Below are 18,751 nucleotides of genomic sequence, written 5' to 3'. Positions count from 1 at the left end.
GAGAGGGAGCCATGAAGAGGAAGCGATTCCCAGAGTCTGCCGAGCCGCCTTCTAGAACACCCTATCGGCCCTTCGCTACTGTCTTCATGCAGCGCCCATCTTCTGCCTCACCTTTGCGTGGTCCTCTCTTTGGTCCCAAGTCCACTTTCTTCCCTGTCTTTGTCCCAGCCCCCATCTGGTCTCATTCCACTTCCCCATGGCCTTTCTGGAAGCTCTCTCCCACGCCCATGCCCGGCTACCCTGTTTACTGCTTGACTACGCCTCCACCCCACTCTGGACATCTTCTTATACAACTCTCCAGTGTAATCTGGGGGACCTAGGAGCAACCTCTCACAGTAACTTCCCTCTAGTGCCTGGCACCTCTCTGACCAGGCCCACCAAGGCTTTAACTGAGCAATGAAAAATCTTTTGCACAGGGATTCCTGTGTGTGTCTCAACAGTCCTAAGACTGGTCTTGTCTGGAGATAAGGAGCAGGAGGTGCTGCCTCACCCTGCCCCACACTGGGAATGGGGTGGGCTCTAGTTTACATAACTTTGCAGCCACAGCCCTGTCAAGCTGGGTTGGGCATGAGGGCTACAGAATGTTCTCAGGCACATGACAGCTGTACAGCCCTCTCCTTTCAGAGAGCTAAATGCATCCCAAAATTGTTCCTGGGAGCCAGGCTGGGTCCACCTCAAAGGCAGCTCTGTCCCAGCAAGCAGACTGTGAGGCGGGCACTTTAACATTCTCAGGGGATTTGCCAATCTTTCAGACACATGTTCTTCTGACTAGTAGGACACTCCAAAGGCCTCTGGGAAATACTCGGTTCTACCTCCAAATGCTCAGTAACAGGGTTAAGAAGAACCCGAGATCTCACACCAGAAATGCTTTCTCCTCATCTATCTTTGCCCAACAGGAGCTGGGAATGTGGGACAGGCTGCACGCATCTGCTGGGAGCGGCTTCTGGACCTCAAGAACAGGGCAAGAATAGCCAGGAGGAACCCAGAATAGAACACCACTCCCCTGGAACCCTCTCAGCAGCTTCTTCCCAAGCGCCCCCCACCCCCACCCCACAGCCCACCTGCTGCCACTGCCAAGCCTGCTCTTCCCTCTGCCTCTCCAAGGACTCGCAGGAAGTGCCATGGCTCTTCAGAAGTAACTTCAGAACGAGGCAGGCAGATGGGCTCCAAATGTTTCCAAACACATGTCATTTCTAGGAACTGTCCCTCCCTCAGCCCTGCCCTGCCCTGCTGGGCCTCCACCATCAGGTTTAACTATTCAGGGACTCATCCTCCGGGACCTGGGCTTCTTGGAGCTTGCCAAGTAACTCTCATCAGATCCTGGTCCCAAAAGCCAGCACATGAAGTGGGCTACAACCCGGTCAGCTAGCCCACAGGATTCTCTGTGGCATCACAGCAGCCTTACCTCATCCCACTCAGAGGCAAACGAAGGTGACTTCTCCAGCCTCTTCTTCCCAATGCTGCAGTTGGACAGAGACTCACTGCGACTCCCCATCGTAGTATCCTCCGTGGGGGAGCAGGTCAGGAGGTCAGAGTCAGACTTAGACAAACTGCGGCTGAGTTTGAGCTCAGCTTTGGGCTTGCTGGTGGGAGGGGCTCGGCTTCTGGCGGAGCTCTGCTCGTCTTCTTCCTCGGCACCAGCAGGGTGCAGAGGTACTGTGTGAGTCAAAGTCTGGAGGTGTGCTCGGCTGGCTGGGGCAGTCAGGCCTGCTGGGAAGCCCACTCGCTTGCTTTGGTCCAGGACGCCGGGCTGAGGGTTTCCAGTGCCTTGCACGCCCGGCTCCTCTAGCTGCATGCTGGCCTCGTGGCAGGCGTCTTGCTGGGGGGACTCTGGGTGGGTCTGGCTGGGGGCAGTAAGCAGCTGGAAAGGGTCCTGCCCCACCTCACACACTGGGGAGGAGCCGTGGAGGAGACCTGAGAACTGCTCCGGGACCTGCCCGTCCTGCCCCTCCACAGAGTCCTGGCTCCGGCTGATGCTGCTCCGCCTGTGGTCTTGGAGTGGACAAAGAGAAATAAAAAATTAAACGTGGCAAAACGTTCCTATGCAGCGCGTGATGGCAGAGCAGAGTTCACAACAGGGAGAAAGGGGAGGAAGAGAACAGAAAGAGGGGACGGAGAACAAACAGTTTCATATTGTTCACGTCCAATTTGTACCCACAGTCAGTGCGTTTATGAAATTCCAAACGCTGGCCTCAAACGCTGCCTGGCAGCCATCCCCGTTAGACCTCTGTTAACATTAGCGACCAGACCTTGCTATATAAGGTCAGGAGAAGCGCTAACTACAGACAGAAAGGACACATGTAAGGACAGGGTAAGGACAGAACGAGGGACAGGGAGCAAGAGTGCGCCAGCGAGAGTGACTCCTGGGACACTGGATACATTTCCATAAAGGCCACAGTGTTATTTCGAGCCCCCACCCTCCCTTCCTCTGGCAAGCAGCTCCAGGGGAAAAGGGAGGGCATGGTCACAACCTGCAGCTTCTGGAATTCCTTAACTGAAAGTGCAAAACAAAACGGCGGGCGGCGGCGGCGGCAGCGGCGTGGGGAAGTAGCTGCTTCCTTTCTCCTCCAGGCCACTCAGATCCTCATCCACGCCTCGTCCTTCCTTCCGCAGGAACAGACTTTTCCCTTTCTTTCTTTCTTTTTTTTTTTTTTTTTTTTTTTTTTTTTTTTTTTTTTTTTTTTTTTTTGTGAATGTGTGAGCCTTACTCCTGCCAAGGCCTCCCAGCTGCTCATATTTGTTTAAGTTTAACCTTAGCTGATCCACTGGAAAAGGAAACAGTCTAGTTTGTCAAGCCAGGAGACGGCTGCTGCTCTCTGGAGACCTCCCTTACACCCTGGAAATCTGACACTGCTAGTTCCCAAGGCCAAATACTACTGCACTCAAACACTTCTGTCGTGAAGTAGCGTAAATAATCGGCCAAGTCCACGTCTCACATCAGTGCCACCGGGGGACACCCTGTGGGACACCCTGTGGGAACACAGTCTTAATACAGATTTCACTCCTGCCATCAGCTGAGGCAGCACCACACCCAGCAGTAAGTCGCACTCCAGAGCCCATGCTCGTCTCCATGAATGCAAGTGGCACGTGGTCTGCACAGAACCAAAGACTTCCCTGACCTGCCCAAACATCCCAAGAACTAACTGTTCCCGAGGCAGGAGCACCACAGAAAAGGGTGTGTGGTTCCAGTGTTTTCACAGATGAGTAATCTGTGGCCCAAGGCATGGTGTGCTTTGCCCAGGGTGGTTGGGCAGAGGTTCACCCAGGAGGAAGAACTACGTGGCCAGACTGCTGAGCCTCTACAGGTTGGAGTGCATGATGCTTAAAAAGCCCTTCACCGCCACGATGGTCCCCACGCTCGGAGAGGACACCTGTCCGTTGGCTGCTGTACAGTGCCGCCTGACATCTCTTCGGCTGCAGAGTGCAGCCACACTTTCTGGCTTATACACTGGCAGATGCAAGGCCTTTAGGGAGGCTCAGCGCGAACAGCGGGCAGCTGGGGGGATTGGCGTGTCCTATACATGAGGTGCTGAACCAGCCGGTAAAGCTGATGGGGGCAGGGGTCTCATAGGGCTGCTTCTTCTGAGAAAGCCTCTGGAGGCCCCAACAACCAGCTCACTCCAGGTACCTGCACAGCTCAGCTCTGGGCAGGTCTGCAGGGCAGAGGAGGGGCAGCCACCTCAATCATTAAAGGCTCTGCTTACTAATCCATGGGTACACAGAAGTGTGAACTTCAGTGCCTCCCTCCTTTGCATCTGGACTTCCATGGCTTCCGTTCACTAGTCCTATACCCTACAGGGCAGGTCTTGAGCAGGGGACAAGGTGTGAACAACTTGAATGAGTTCTCCAGGTGGAAAAAAGAGAGCAAGTGAGAGAGTGAGTTCCATTCATGTGTAACCAAGGCCTGAGAAAGTCCTGACTTCACAGCTGCAAACAGCCACTATGACAGCGGGTACCCAGGACAAAATGGCCTGGTGACTGCACACTGAGGCTTCAGAGGACACAGCATATGACCATCTAATGTAAGTTCTAGTTAGTTACTAGCGCTTTCCTTGGAGAGGCTGTGGAGCTGCCGCCTGTCCAATGCTCCTGCCCCAGGTGCAGGAAGGGGCCTGGGCTGCAGGGCTGAAGGTTACATGTCCTCTGTGTCAGCTTCCAGGCTCTTGGGTAACCATTCATGGGTAGTGAAGGGCAACAGAAGGAGAACCTCACCGCCCAGCACAGGGAGACTTCTTGGCTCACTGAACCGGTAGGACTCAAAACCCAAGTCAGAGAAAGTTCTGGCTGCTTACTGGGGGAGCTGACAATGAAGGCCTTCAGACAGCCACTCATTCATGCCAGCCATCAATGAAGAAAGGGAAGCAGATGCCAGCCCCAGAGAGATGCCTGGGGAAGGCTGTGTGGGCAGAGAGAAGGGACAGATAGGAGCTTGTGTGGGATGGAGATCTGTAGAGGCAAAGAACCTCTGAGAGCCACAAACGGAACAACCTGAAGTCTGTCACCCAGCAAAGACGCCTCGGCTCCTCAAGAGCTAGCTCGTCAAGACACAAGAACTTTAGTGTGTCTGTCTGCTGGGCCCTCTCCTCCCTCCCTCTTTCTGTATACTCAGACAGGGTCTTGCTAGGTAGCCCTGGCTAGCTTAGAACTCTGTAGTCCAGGTTGGCTTCAAACTTGCCATCTTGCTTAGTACTGAGACTAGAACCGCATGCCACAATGCCTGGCTGAAACTGGGATCTAATAAGCTAGGGCACTGTCTGTCCCTCAAAAGCCACACCTAACCTAAACATGGTGGCCTAAGCTACTTTTCTATCTCTGGAATAAAGCACCATGATCAAGGCAACGAATAGAAGAAACCGAAGGCTTAATTTTGAACCACAAGCATGAGGCAGAGAGAGTGAACTAGAAGTGGCTTACACTTTCATAGCTCCCCCTTTGCCATATCTCCTCCAACAAGGCCATACCCCAATAATGCCACCAACTGGGGACCAAGTACTCCAAGGTCCAAGGCTATGGAGGACATCTCAGTCAAACCATCACATGGCTCAAATCTATGATTCAATCCAGGATTCTGAGGCAGGAGGACTGCTTTGAAAGAACACACTGAAGACATCTGTGTCCAGCAGTCCCAGCACAAGGCTGCACTGTTCTTGGAGGGAACATGCTTTCTCAAGGAGACACAGTCACTTACTACAGACCATGATCGGAAAGAGTCCGTTCCAGCCCACAGCAGCCTGAGAACAGAAGAGCAGTCGGAGTGGGAGTCAAGAGGTGCAAGTGACAGTCCATCCCAGTGACTCCCCTCTTGGGGTCTTTTTCAGAACATGAGCAGCTGGGATGTGTGAGGGCACTCTGGGACATTTTGATGGCTCTAGTCTCATGGTATAGATATGGGTTTGGATTCAGAGGACTAGCGCTTACGTCCCAGCTCTAACAACACTGGGCATCCATAGTCATTCGCTTTCTCTTTTGTAGCTGCTGTAATATTGAGCCCGTGAGTCTCAAGAAACAGCTAAGCCATTCCTCCATAGATTCACCTCACCCCGTCAGCTCCCCCAGGTCCCCCTGCTCACCCCGCTGTCTCCCCCAGGTTCCCTCTGTTCACCCCGCTGTCTCCCCCAGGTTCCCTCTGTTCACCCCACTGTCTCCCCCAGGTTCCCCTGCTCACCCCGCTGTCTCCCCCAGGTTCCCCTGCTCACCCCGCTGTCTCCACCAGATTCCTCCTGCTCACCCCACTGTCTCCCCCAGGTTCCCCTGTTCACCCCGCTGTCTCCCCCAGGTTCCCTCTGCTCACCCTGCTGTCTCCACCAGGTTCCCCATGCTGTCTCCCCAGGTTTCCTTGGTAAAGTCTGCTTATCCAGCTGGTTCCCAAGGCTTCCCCTTAGGAAGCTCTGCTCTCTGTGTCCATGGCACTTTAGAATTTCCAACCACCATGAAGAACTGGTGTCTCTTATTTACACAGAAGCTGAAGTTTCAAGAAGGTAAAGGACCCTGAAGGTCACTGACCAAAAGGAAGTGAGCAAGAGTCCAAATGCAAGTCTCTGCAACTGGCCTGGTCAACTTAATTCATTCTTTCTCTTTCCTGAAAACCCCGAGGTCACCATCAGAGCGACTGTCTCTTCTGTTCTTTCAAGCTATCATCTTTACCCACAGCACCTTGTGGAGGACGTGACGTGGTCGCCCGAGGAGACTGCAACACACATTGTAACTGCCCCTTCCTGTCACCATGTTAAAAACAGGGAATTTCATTTCTTCCCATTCATCTCAGAGGAGCACCTGCCTCGTTAGGATTTACCAACAGCCTTCCAAGCACCTGACACTTTGTAGTCTTCATCTTGTACCTCGGCGTCACAGGATACAGGGATAATGGTGTACACATGCCCATTTTCCTCTACTTCCTTGACCTGAAATTGCTAGACAATCTGAGCCACCTGGGATAAAGGTTGCGGCTGCTGCTCACAACAGCTTCACTCTGCCGTCCAGGTTGGCATGAAACTTGTGACCCTCTTGTCCTGCCCACCTCCACCTCAGCATACTACAGACGAAAGAGTCACACGCTCCACGCTTAGGGACTATCTTTAAAATGCCTTCTCCTTCCCATGCTGATGACTTGAGTGTGAACATCCACCAGGATTGTGACTAACAGGAAGCAGCAGGCCCCAGCTCCCGGAAGACACAATCTTCCACCCAGCCCTGTGCTCATTTCTGCGGGGATCTTCGGCTTGCTGACCCCTCCGTCCTCTCCTCCTCGGCTCAGCTCTTCCAATCTTGGCATCTCTCCTGATCTTCAGAGTCCGGTCTCTGGGTGTTATGGGCACATCCACACAGACAATCTCCTAGAACTCAGGCCACTCAGATTTCATTTAGTATCTTCCCTCAGTCATGGCCTTCCCAACTCCTCATTTTTCTGGTTACATAACACTTTTCAGCCAGACTATATGAACCGCAGAATCGCCCCCAGCAGCCAGCCCTGGCTCATCCACAGCTGGCAGCACCCTCCTGTCATCCGACCCCTGAAACTTATCCAACTCCTTCCTCTTCCCCATAACTTCCTCCTGTCCCTCCAGGAGAGGTTCTAGTTACCCTCAGAGATTCATGAAGATTCCTGGCTACAAGCTATTCCTGCCTCCAGCTTTTCCAGAGCCAAGACTCCCAAATTCTAGCTTCTCGAAAGTTCAGCTCCTATGCTGTCACCCCACTCCTGAAATTTCAACAGTACTGCTCTGTCTCTGGGATAAAGACTGACATTTGAGATCCAACACTCTATGACAAGTTCTCTTTGTTCCAGCCAAACTGGAGCGCTGGCCTTGCTCCAGGCACTCTCCACCTCCTCCTCCCCTCCCCCACTGTTAAGTGAGCCACACCCCTGCCTGGAACCTCTGGCCGGCACCCTCTCCAGGCTTGGGCTTGGCTCAGACCCTCTCTTCATAAAGCTACCTCTGACCTCTTAGGTGGACACAAATGGTTTTGCTTTTAAACATCAAACTGTCTTTTTTTTTTTCCTTTTTACCACTTTCATATGAATTTAAGACATTCTTCCCCCTTTCAGCTATTTTCTGTATTTATCACACATGTCCATGTATATATAAATAGCTGTCAAAACATTTTGTGGAAGAAAATACGGGCACCACGTTCACAAGGGTTAATCAATCCGAGGGAAGAGTGAACGAGTCTAACCCCAAAGCAGCAGTAGTGTGAGGGAGGCTAAGTCAGAGGCTGGGAGGAGCTGCCCCTGTTTCCACACCCAGACATGCACACTTCTGCCATGAAAAGCCAGCCTGGACTTCCAGGTAAAGATAAGGACTGAACACTGGCACTATTTTCTCTTTCTGAAGTCTGACTTAACCAGCAGCAGGAATGCCATGCTGAGAATGCGAGAGGCCAGGCTGCTAGGAGTCACCAAGCCTCAGGTATAGGAGCAGAGGGAGAACTGAGGGGACAGGTCCCTCCCCTTGGGAAAGATCAGTCCTCTTACTCAGCAGCACGGTTCTCAGGGACATCAGCTCGATGTTCCTGAACTCTTAGAACTCTTAGAACAGCACCACACATGTACATCAGCCATGGCTGCTCATGCTAAGCACTCAGGAGGCAGAGGCAGGTGGATCTATGTGAGTTCAAAGCCAGCCTGGTCTTCTGAGCAAGTTCCAGGACAGCCACAGCTATACAGAGAAATCCTGTCTCAAACAACAACAACAACAACAACAGCAGCAAAGAACAAAGAAAGAAAAAAAAAATTCATGTGCATGTCCCATGCTGGGCCTCGTGCATACAAGGCGTGTGCTGACTGACCCAGTCCCCGCTGCTAATTTTATTTTTTTTTCCCTGAAAAAATTGTTTTGTAACTTATATGTTTCTATCTGTGTGAGTGTATGCCATGTATGTGCAGGTACCCAAAAAGGCCAGCAGAGGGCACTGGGTCCTTGGAACCGGATAAGGTGGCTGTGAGCAGGCTGGTGTGGTGACTGGGAAGCAAACCTGTGTCCTCTCCCACAGCAGCGGGACGTCTGTAACCACGAGCCATCTCTACCGCCCCACTGTCTGGCGGTGTGAACATCACAGTGACAGTGCACTGTGGGGCAGGTGCAGTCTGGGGGTGGGGGTGGGTGAGGTTGGGGGTGGTCTTGTCACTCTGTCTCCTGCTAGTATGTGTAAACAGTATGCCTGCAGCAAACAGTTCACAACAGAGAAACCCTGAAGACCCGAGAGGGGCTATTTAGCAGCGATTAAGAAAGAATAGGCTGACACTTAAGAACCAAGGCAAAATTGAATCCAACATCTACACAGACAAGTACAAAAAAGCAAATTCTCAAGGTCATTTGTCACATGTGACTCTATTCTGAGTTAAATGCAAGTCAGACTACCTCACAGCCATTACCGCATGCATGTATTACTGCATGGAGACAGCAATGGCCTGAGTGGACCATGGTTCCACACTCCAGCGATCCCGAGAACAAAGAGGCACAGGGCCTGAGCATGCCATTCTTATTTATTCTTGTAATGCCTGCTTGCTTTACATTACATTAACAAGGAAATTCAAAAGTATCTCCCGTTCCACCCCACACCACTGACTAAGGCAGGCCAAGCTCTGTCTCATTAATATTAACATAAACATAACCTCTGGAAACAGATCAATTAGTTCATAAAAGCTGCATACGAAAATGACATTAATGGAAAAGGAGAGAGGACTTATATGAACTAAACCTTCGCAGGCTGCTGACTGCCTCCCTTCTGGGCCAGTGGTTTCTGCTTGCTGACAGGACAGCCAGGGCTTCTGAGAGACCAGCAAGTCCACTTCATAGTTAATGTCTCACCCCTTGTCTGCAAGCTCCAGTGAGCCACACCAAAGGGCAAGCCTGTAGGCATGGTGCTGCCCACACCGTGGTTCAGTTAAACAGGCTGCTCATGGCACCTCTCAATAGCCAAACAGGGCAGAGCAGCCAGGAGCAGAGGGGCGGGCATGAGATTATAAGTCTTCTTTCGAAGCTCCGAGAACCGGGAGAACTCCTGACCTCAGGACAGAAAATCCCCACCAAGCACACCAAGCACAGCCCCGAGACAGCCCCACGGGGAAGGAAGACTGAGTGAGCTGTGAGCAATCGTTCCATCTGAAGCGTCTCAGAGAATCACCCGCCCTCCTTCACAGAGCACCATCTTCAAATACAACAGTAGAGTACAGGCCTGTTTTGCCAGAGTTAATTACCATGATCTTTTTAAGAGAGGGGCTCACACTAGAGCCCCATTCAGCCTTGAACTCTGGAGTTCACAGTAACCCCTTGCACAGGGATTACAGGTGTGAACAGCTATGCATGGTTCATGTCATTTCCGACTCTAGACAAGGCACCAGAACTGTGTGCCTGCTCTAAATTAAGAATTCACCCACAGGGTGGGCACACTCATACAGCCAAGACACCAGAGCTTCCAAAACGGTGGGACTTAGCACGGGCCCACACACAGACCCAGTGTGAGCATGCATGGAAATCAGCGTCCTGGTTCCGAGTGTTAACAGCAACATTACAAAAGCAATTAAATGAGGAAAAAGATGTTTCAGCACAGTGCTGACACAGCTGGACATGTAAAAGTTACCTCAAAATGGGTAGCACCCTTAAGTACAGAACTCAAAGCTAGAACATTTCTAGAAGAAAGTACAGGGGAAAAAAAACCAACAAACTACCGCTGGGGCTAGCGGGGTGGATCAGTCAGTGATGTGTCTACTGTGTGAGCATGAGAGCAGAATCTGGGGCGTCCCCCTAGGAAACACTGAGTGTGGGATACAAGGGAGGCTGCAGCACCAGCTGAGGGTGGGACAGCACAGCCAGCCAGGGGGACCCCTATAGTCTAGTCAGCAGCGCCTTCATAGGGAGACCTTGTCTCAAAAATATAAGGTAGATAGGGTGTGGTGGCACAGGTCTTTAATCCCAGCACTAGGGAGGCAGAGGCAGGCGGATCTGTGCTCGAGGCCAGCCTGGTTGATGTAGAAGCTTCGGGACAGTCAGGGCTACACAGTGAGACACCTGACACCAACCTCCGTTTCTGCAACAAGACCCACACATGCACATACATGCAAGATCAGGCATACTCCCCCCCCCCCCCCGCCTCCCTGGCACCCAAGACTCATGACCTTATCCATAAAAGAGAGAGAGAGAGAGAAAATAAAAAAATAAAAAAACTGAACTTCTCCAAAATTAAGATCTCAAAATCCACTGTAATGGTGGTTATACACCAAGAGAAAAGCATATTTGAAGAAAAGCACTCAGGATAAGGAAGCTGTCAGCAGAGCATGATGGCACAGGCCTGTAAGCCTAGTGAGCACCTGGGAGGCTGAGGCAGGAGAATCACTGGGCTATACTAATAAGACCCTGTCTCAAAATCTGAGAAAACAAAAACAAAAATGTCCAAAAGAAATGAATAAATGAATACACAGAGTAGTTTCAGTGCAGCCAGGCATGGTGAAGCACATAGGTAAAGACAGCATTGAGAGGCTGAGGCAGGAGAACTGCCATGAGTTGGAGGCCAGTCTGAGCTATACCTTCTCTCAAAAAAGACAAAAAAAGAACTTATGCCAAAAATACAGAGACCTCACAACTCGGAAACAGAAGAGATAACTATCCAGTTTTGAAATGAGCAGCAGGTGTATGCAGACACTCCACTGAGGACTGGGGACACACAAAAGCTCAGTCAGGAAAGGAGGGCATCCTCCTCTCCTAGGATGACCAAAGCTTAACAGACCTGATGACGCAGAGGCCTGGGGGTGACAGCACACTGCAGGGGATCCAGAATGGTGTGCAACCCTGCACAGCGGTCAAGTGGCTTCTTTGAGAAGAATGCTCTGCCCAGAACCCAGAGCTCCTGTCCCACAATGACGTGTCTATCCCAGTGAATGAGAACCTACATCTGCTTGAAAAATGGAGACAATAGTTTTACCTGCACCTGTCAAAAACTGAAAATGACTCACTGTGCCTGGGTGGGGAAAGGATTAACCGTGGCACACCTCTATAAAGGAACATAACCTAGCAATGAGAAGGAACAAATGACTGAGAACGCGTTACACAGATGGGTCTCAAATGCACTGTGCAAGTTGGAGGTGCACACTGAATGGCTCCATTCATGTAACGTTCTGGAAAAGGCAATCACTGGGACAGACATCAGAGGCCCTGTCTCCAAGGCAGAGAGCAAGCGGATGCAGAGGGACAGAGGAAAACCTTTATTGTGCTCAGACCTTATGGCTGGCAGTTACTTGCAGACCGTGCGCCAACACGGATGCATTTCAGTGCATCTAAATTACAAACTTCTAGAAAAGTTTCAAATGGAAACAAGCGACAACTATGAATTCGAACACAAAGTTCCTACACACCCGGGGGAGGCCTCTGAACGGGATGAGAGGCAGTGTGCTGGGGTATCTGGCCAAGGAGACACCAGGCATGCTTGGTGGAGGACCTCACAGCTCGAAGTGTGAGGGTCAGGGAGAGGCAGGTTCTCTCCAGACACTGCCCTTCAGTCAGCTGGGTGCCAGCACATCCTCCCCTCTGCGGGGCTGGAACTTATGTCCACATTGGATTTTGCTGAAGCAATACAAGTGGGCCACAGTGACAAAGCACTGTAGTTAAATGTGACAGCCCATCACGACCCTAACAAGGAGCATACTGTCCTGAGGTCAGGAGTCACAGAGTCCACCACCATCAGAATGGGCCTGAACAACCCAGCTTGCTTTTCTAGCACGACAGGATCCAACCAGCCTCCACAGTAGTGCTTGCTGTCCCTCCCACAGCTGTCACCTGGGTGCCCTAACCTGCCCTGGCTGCATACATGGGAGTGTTATCCCCATCCATCCAAGGGCGTGGAGCCCAGGTATGGGACAGGAGCGACTGTCAGGCACCAGACTTAAGGACCCTAGCTGCATGACCACATCTGCTGCACCTGCCCTCCCGCCATCCCGCTCTGTGCCATGAGTGAGACAGGGATACAGTACCTTTCGTCCTTCCGTCCGTGACGCCCAGCTTCTTGGTCTCTGCTGTGAGCAGCAGCTCATATGGGTGTTCCTCCTCCTCTTCTTCCTGGGGGAAACTGCTCTGAATCCTGGGTCTCACAGCCAGGCCCTAGGAGACAGAAACACCCAGAATCCATTGGGCACAGAGACTGGTGGTGCCAAACAAAGCTCCAATTCCCACTGCCTTGCAGGGCAGGCCAAAGCAGGGAAGGGAAGGAGAGTCGGGCACCCTGTGGACTCATGGGTACTTTTCTAAGTCCACCATGTGCTCTGGCTCATTCCCCAGAGCCTACCATGCCTGAAGCTTGGACTCCAGTGCAGCAGGGGTGGGGGACGACAGGACAGAGATGGGGCGTGGCGGGCGGGGGAGCCGCTTAAGACTCTACTCCTAACAAACCCACTCCTGAGTGGAGTTGTGGCTTATGTGGCATTACAGGAAAGGGGTGTTATCACATGAGCCTGGCACCCCCACCCTCTGCCCTCTGCGCTGACATGCCACCCCGCCCCCCCCCCCCCCCGCCCCGCGACACAGCTGAAATGCCTCTAACCAGAGCTGGTCAGATGAAGCTGCTTCATGGGATTTTTGACACCCCACCTAAGTCAAATAAACCTCTTTCCTTGATAAAGCACTCAGACTCAACAACAGAAAAACCTGAAACAATTCCTGTATATGAAATCTCTGCAGTGTGACTAAACCATTCCTGATTTCTTTTTTCTTTTTGGCCCCGTTTTATCCTTCAGAAAATGATAAAAATCCAAGCCTCTCTCCTCTGCCTTCCCCTCTCCCTCTCCACAGAGTTTCTGTGTGAATAGTTGGCTGGTAATTATTACCTGAGCTGAACTGCCCTTTCTCCACGCTCCTTCTCGCTGTGCACATACCCTACCCAAAGGCTAGTATCCACCTCAAAAGAAAACAAAATACTCTTGCCACTTCATGGCCTGTCCTTGTCTTCCTCTGCTGCTGCAGCCCTGGCTTGCCTAGAGCCTGCTCATCTTAAAGAGGCAGGTCCTCCTGCCTCTGCCTCCCAAGGGCTAGGATTAAAGGCGTGCGCCACCACAGCTGGCTTGTAACTAACTTCTTCCCAGATTCCAGGAGCTCTGGGAACAGAACCCCTGAAGCTCGCGCTCTCCTGAATTATAAGGTGACTTCAGATGCCTCCAACAGTCTTGAGAGTCAGCAACTAGCAAGGTGACTTTTTGTGAGCGAACAGCAGCTCTGTCTACTGAGAAGGTCTTGATTCAAGCAGGTAAGCGCCACCCTTGCAGGAGACGCAGCAGCTGCGGGTGGGGGTGGGGTGGGGAGTAGGGGTGAGGGGTAGATGCGGGGCGCTCCACTTAGGTGAGCATCAGGGGTCCTCAGCTAGTGCTGGAGACACAGGGGCTGTGGCCACTGCTGCGCTGTGCCCTGCTCCCGATGTGTTAACAGGCGATTTAGGAATGTCACATGCCAGCTGCTGCAGTCAAGACAGAGCACAAAACTCCCAGAGCAGCCTGGGGCTGAAGTGGGGGGTGCCGGGATTCCTATTCATACCTAACACATCAGCAGACCCTATAAGGGGCTCGATCACCTTTGCACACAGATACCACACACTGGAAAAGCACCAGGTTGGTGATTCTCCAGAGTCCTCCTCACAAGTCCTCCTCAAGGAGGAAAACTGAAGGAGAAGCCCCATGTTTGTTTGTTAGCAAGGCTGCCACTCTGCCAGACAGGTGCCTGCACTGCAGGCACCCCCACCATGCAAGCCACCTGGAAGCTAAAGGCCTTTACTCCAGGAGGGAGCCCTGGGCATCATTTATTAGGCTGTTTTCATAGGGACACAATTAAGGGAACAAAGAAGGACCATTAAGTAGTTCACACCTTGTCAACTTAGCACTGCAGGCTTCACTGACGGGAGTCTGTGCTCTGCAGGGTTTCATCCATTTGATCCCTCAGGCAGAGTACTCCCCACCCCCCGCCCTGCCCCATCTGCTTCCCAGTATGTCTGCCTCAGCAAACTTTCTCACCCAGGCCCAGGCATGCTTCCCTGAAAGCTAACGGACAGCCAGGATGCCTGGCCTACAATACAGGGCAGGACAGAAGACTTGGGGGGAGGAAGAGCGTGAGCAGAGGCCATCACCCACCACAGCTGGACACTAGTCACAGCCACCAGACGCCTGGCTCTGGCCATTTCATCTGAAAATTCAGAAAGGGCCAGGGACATGTCCAAGGTTACACAAAGTTCACAGCAGAGCTATCGTCATGAAATGCAGTTTCTCAAGATTCTAACCCGGATTGGCCTCATTTTCCTCAATCCAATTTGGCCCGCCTTCCCTTCTTCAACTGCCTAATGAGAGTCCCTGCTTGGCCCTGACCAAGCTAGGGGATTAAACCTTCACAGTCAACAACAAACTTTTCTTCCAGACATCCCTTGCTCCCACAGAAGGGGCCAAACACCAAAACTTGATGACATGGTACTGTTCAAACAATGGCGATAACGGACTCAGAAGCCTACGTCAAAAGAAACACACTGAAAAGGCAAAGACTGTTCAGGTGAGGCAGCCAGACGGCAGCAGGCAGGCTCCCACATGGCCGGTATGCTACTGCTGCACCAAGAGTCTCTTGGTTTGCAAGGCCTGGCTCCAGATTACTGACACATGTATATCACAAACGAACATACTAAGCTCAGGGGCAGTGAGAAAACAAGGAGTCAAAGCTGGTGATAAGGGCAAGAGTGCTTGCCCTCCAAGCAGTAGGACCTCATCTCCAGCACCCACAGAAAAAGGGTGGCAGGGCTGTGTACACGCCTGTTCCCTACACGGGCACATGGACCTACACACTCATGTGTACACCTCACACTCACACACAAATGCAAATCCTCTCTTTACAAAAGAAAATATGCTGGGGAAATGGCTCAGTGACAGTGCTTGCTTGGCATAAACAAGACTCTGGGTTCAATGCCCAGGGCTGGAGAGATGGCTCAGTAGTTAAGAGCACTGGCTGCTCTTCCAGAGGACCCAGGTTCAATTCCTGGCACCCACATGGGTGGCTTACAGCCATTTGGAACTACAATTCCAGGGGATCTGATGCCTACATCCTACCTCCACGGGCACCAGGCAGGCGTGTGGTGCATATAGATACATGTACATAAAAACAAACAAACAAACAAACCTTAGAAAAGAGGAGGAGAAGAGAACACAGCCTCCTTTGAACTCACAGATCTAACATCTAACAAATGCTATGTCAGTGATGGGGTGACCCCCAACCCTCTACCTCAGAGGCTGTCAAGGGCAAATACTTCTTATCTACACGCTCTTCCTCCTCTTCATCAGGTGGCGGCTTTGCTGGAGGCGGTGGACGTTCTCTCTGAAGAAGAAAAATAAATAGTCTACCATCTCTCCTTTTCAAGTATTTAACATTTTGGCTTACCCTTATTTTAGTCCTTGGAAATAAAAAGCATTATGTAAAGAATTCCCCCAGGAGCCTAAAGTTAAGATGCCGTCTCTGAGCACACAAAGGACCCCACACACAGACACAATCAGCTGTGAAGACCATAAACATCCCCTTCCTGGCTGCAAGGAGAACAGCACAGAAAAGCTCGAAAGGCCTCGCGGGCACATACTCGAGGCACATGACAGACACAAAGCCCTGAGAGCTCAACTTTCGGTCTACACCGAAGGGACCCAAGATGAAAGATCCAGCTCTGGCGCTCTTCTGAAGCCGTGACTCCGAGAATGGGAAAAGCCACCAAAGATGGAACGTCTGTCCTTGCTTGAACTCCATCGCTGTGCTTGGTCGACGTGCTCATCAGGGAAAGTCCCACAACAATCTCTTAGCACCTGTAGTTTCAGCTAGTCAGGGGACTGAGCATGAGGATCATTCAAGCCCTAGAATTTGAGGCTACTCTCAACTCAGAACAAAACATCTCTTGGGTTACTTCTGCTGTTGCTGTTTTGGCTCTCACTATGTAGCCCTGGCTGTCCTGGAACTTGCTATGTAGACCAGACTGGCCTCACAGAGCTCCTCCCACCTCTGCCTCCAGGTGCTGGCATTAACCAGTACGTCTCTGGTTTTTAATTGCCCTTTCAGTAATAAATATGTGGCTACAGGGAACCCTGTGTTCACTCCTGCTCATTTAGACAGGGGCTTGGGCACCAGACTCCCTAGGACAGGGGCTGGCAAGCTTGTTCTCCAAGGACCTAAAGCACCTATGCTAGGCTTCACAGTCAGTCCTACCACAGACAACAGGCAAATGGTACATGCAACTTCATTCAAAAACAAGGCTCCTGTCAGTGGGCTGTGGTTTTCCAACCCTATCTCATAGTAAGGAACTCACTGAAGGGGGGCATTGAGCAGGTAAATGAAGGATGGACAACTTCAGGAACACAGATGACCTTGGTGTGGCAAAGTCAAAGGCCGGGGAGCCACTGCCTCTTATTCAGGGGAGGGCTGGCACAGGGCTGGCCCTAGGTTCAGCCCCAGGTTTGCAGATCAGCTCTATACTGCTAAAGTAGGTGGGGTTTGGAATGCTGATGCTGAAGGACAGATTTCCAGAGAAATTTGCATAGATGCTGTTTTGGATTCTGGCACCTGGGACCTCCCTGTTCAAACATGCTAATCTCCTCTACACCAGCCTCCATCACTCAGTCCTCCTGGCTCCACACCAGGCTCCATCACTCAGTCCTCCCATGCTCCACACCAGCCTCCATCACTCAGTCCTCCTGTGAGGCCAGAAAACTAGAACAAGAATGGCTACAACATACTTATGCATACACGACAAAGCGTGCACACCGAGACGCTCTGGCTTTTGCTTAGCACAACCAGCAGAGAGGCTGGCCATCAAAGGTTGCTCAGTTCTCTGCAGGACTGTGTGGCTTCTACCAAAGGCACTAGCACCCCCTACTGGGTGACACCTGTAAGCCCCACTTAAAGCAAAGCCTTCTCACACAGGTTAGATATCAATAGCAAATGTTCTTCACCACTCATAGTGAGGAGGGACTTGCTACACCTCCTCTGCTAGGCCGCCACACTAGAGGCTCACTGACCGCCACACTCAAACCACTGCAATTGCATTGGGGCAGAGGGCAGGGCAAGGAGACCACCAACAAAGAACGTGCCAGGCCACAGTTGGAAAGGTCAAGGAGGACACTGCCCCTGCCAGAACTGGGCCAGAAGGGAAAGTCAACAGAAAAAAAAAAAAAAAAAAAACAAACCACATATGCCCCAAATCTGTCTCATGGTTAGCCAGCCATGCCAGACAACTGGCGGGGTGTGACAACTCGGATAACAAGGTGTGGAGATGGAAAGAAAGTGGGGATGGGGCTGCAGACATCGCAAGGCAGATTGCCTCTGGAGGAGAAGGGGGCGGGCATCAGGAGCCTGGAGGCCCATGAACAAAACAGTGCCAAGACAGGAGGGACAGAGCAAGGAGAAACAGCACTGCTTTCACGAGATGGGACTAGTGAGAGTCAGCCAACAGACATCATGTCTGATAAGTGCGCACTAGTGAGAGTCAGCCAACAGACATCATGTCTGATTAGTGCGCACACAGTCTGATTAAGTCTTGCTAGGCCCTCCTCATGCGACAGGACCACCCCATCCATATGGCTGGTAAGGCCAACAGGACTGGGAACAGCCGGCATCTCCTGCCACTGGGGAGTTCTCCTGAGAGAACAAACCACACACAGCAAGATCCCAAGGGCTTGAACAGCACTGAGGCTAAACCAGAAGACACAGATGGGTGCTAAGGCAGCGGGGACAGAGAGATGCAAACTGGCTACCCTGACCTTGTACCCCAGTGCCATCTGTAGGTTCACCACAGTGAACAGGAGAGACAAGGCAGAGCCCCCCAAAGAACAGCAGGTGGGCTAGGCCTCTGAAACAAAGAGTGGGCGCCAGACTCCCTCTTGCCAGGACCCCATCAGCTTAACACATCCCCAGCAGGCTCAGGCCTGGGCCACATACAGGCCTCACTCCAGCAGCTCTTCCTCCCATGGCCTCGGCCTCCTTGTTCACAGAATCTCGGTCAGATGATCGCCCACTGGCCGTGCTGTCCAGGGAGTGGCAGGACACAGCATTGTACAGTGCCTCATAGGGACCCTCCTCCTCAGCATGTGTGTCAAAATCAATGACCAGTTCAGTTACTGCTTTCTCCGCATTCCCTGGAGAAGAGGACAGAGGGCAAGATCATTAGTAAAGGGGGCAGAGCCTGGGCTCCTTGGCAATATGAACCGTAATGAACACTAACCCACAGGGAACACGATCGCTTTGATAAGGACAAGCAAGGGCTGATT

General features: G+C 51.9%; 1 protein-coding gene across 1 annotated transcript in view; it reads right to left on the bottom strand.

The window, feature by feature from the left end:
* Anks1a (ankyrin repeat and sterile alpha motif domain containing 1A) overlaps positions 1 to 18,751 on the bottom strand; it is a 151,691-nt gene that overhangs the window by 63,944 nt on the left and 68,996 nt on the right. Inside the window, 4 exon segments of the mRNA XM_035451787.1 lie at positions 1,406 to 1,992; positions 12,464 to 12,590; positions 15,732 to 15,824; positions 18,423 to 18,619. Of these exon segments, the coding sequence (XP_035307678.1) occupies positions 1,406 to 1,992; positions 12,464 to 12,590; positions 15,732 to 15,824; positions 18,423 to 18,619 (1,004 nt within the window).

The sequence above is a fragment of the Cricetulus griseus genome (genome assembly GCF_003668045.3).
Source record: "Cricetulus griseus strain 17A/GY chromosome 1 unlocalized genomic scaffold, alternate assembly CriGri-PICRH-1.0 chr1_0, whole genome shotgun sequence".
NCBI lineage: Eukaryota > Metazoa > Chordata > Mammalia > Rodentia > Cricetidae > Cricetulus > Cricetulus griseus.
The sequence above is the reverse complement of the archived record's forward strand: the minus strand, read 5'-3'. Positions and strand labels throughout refer to the sequence as shown.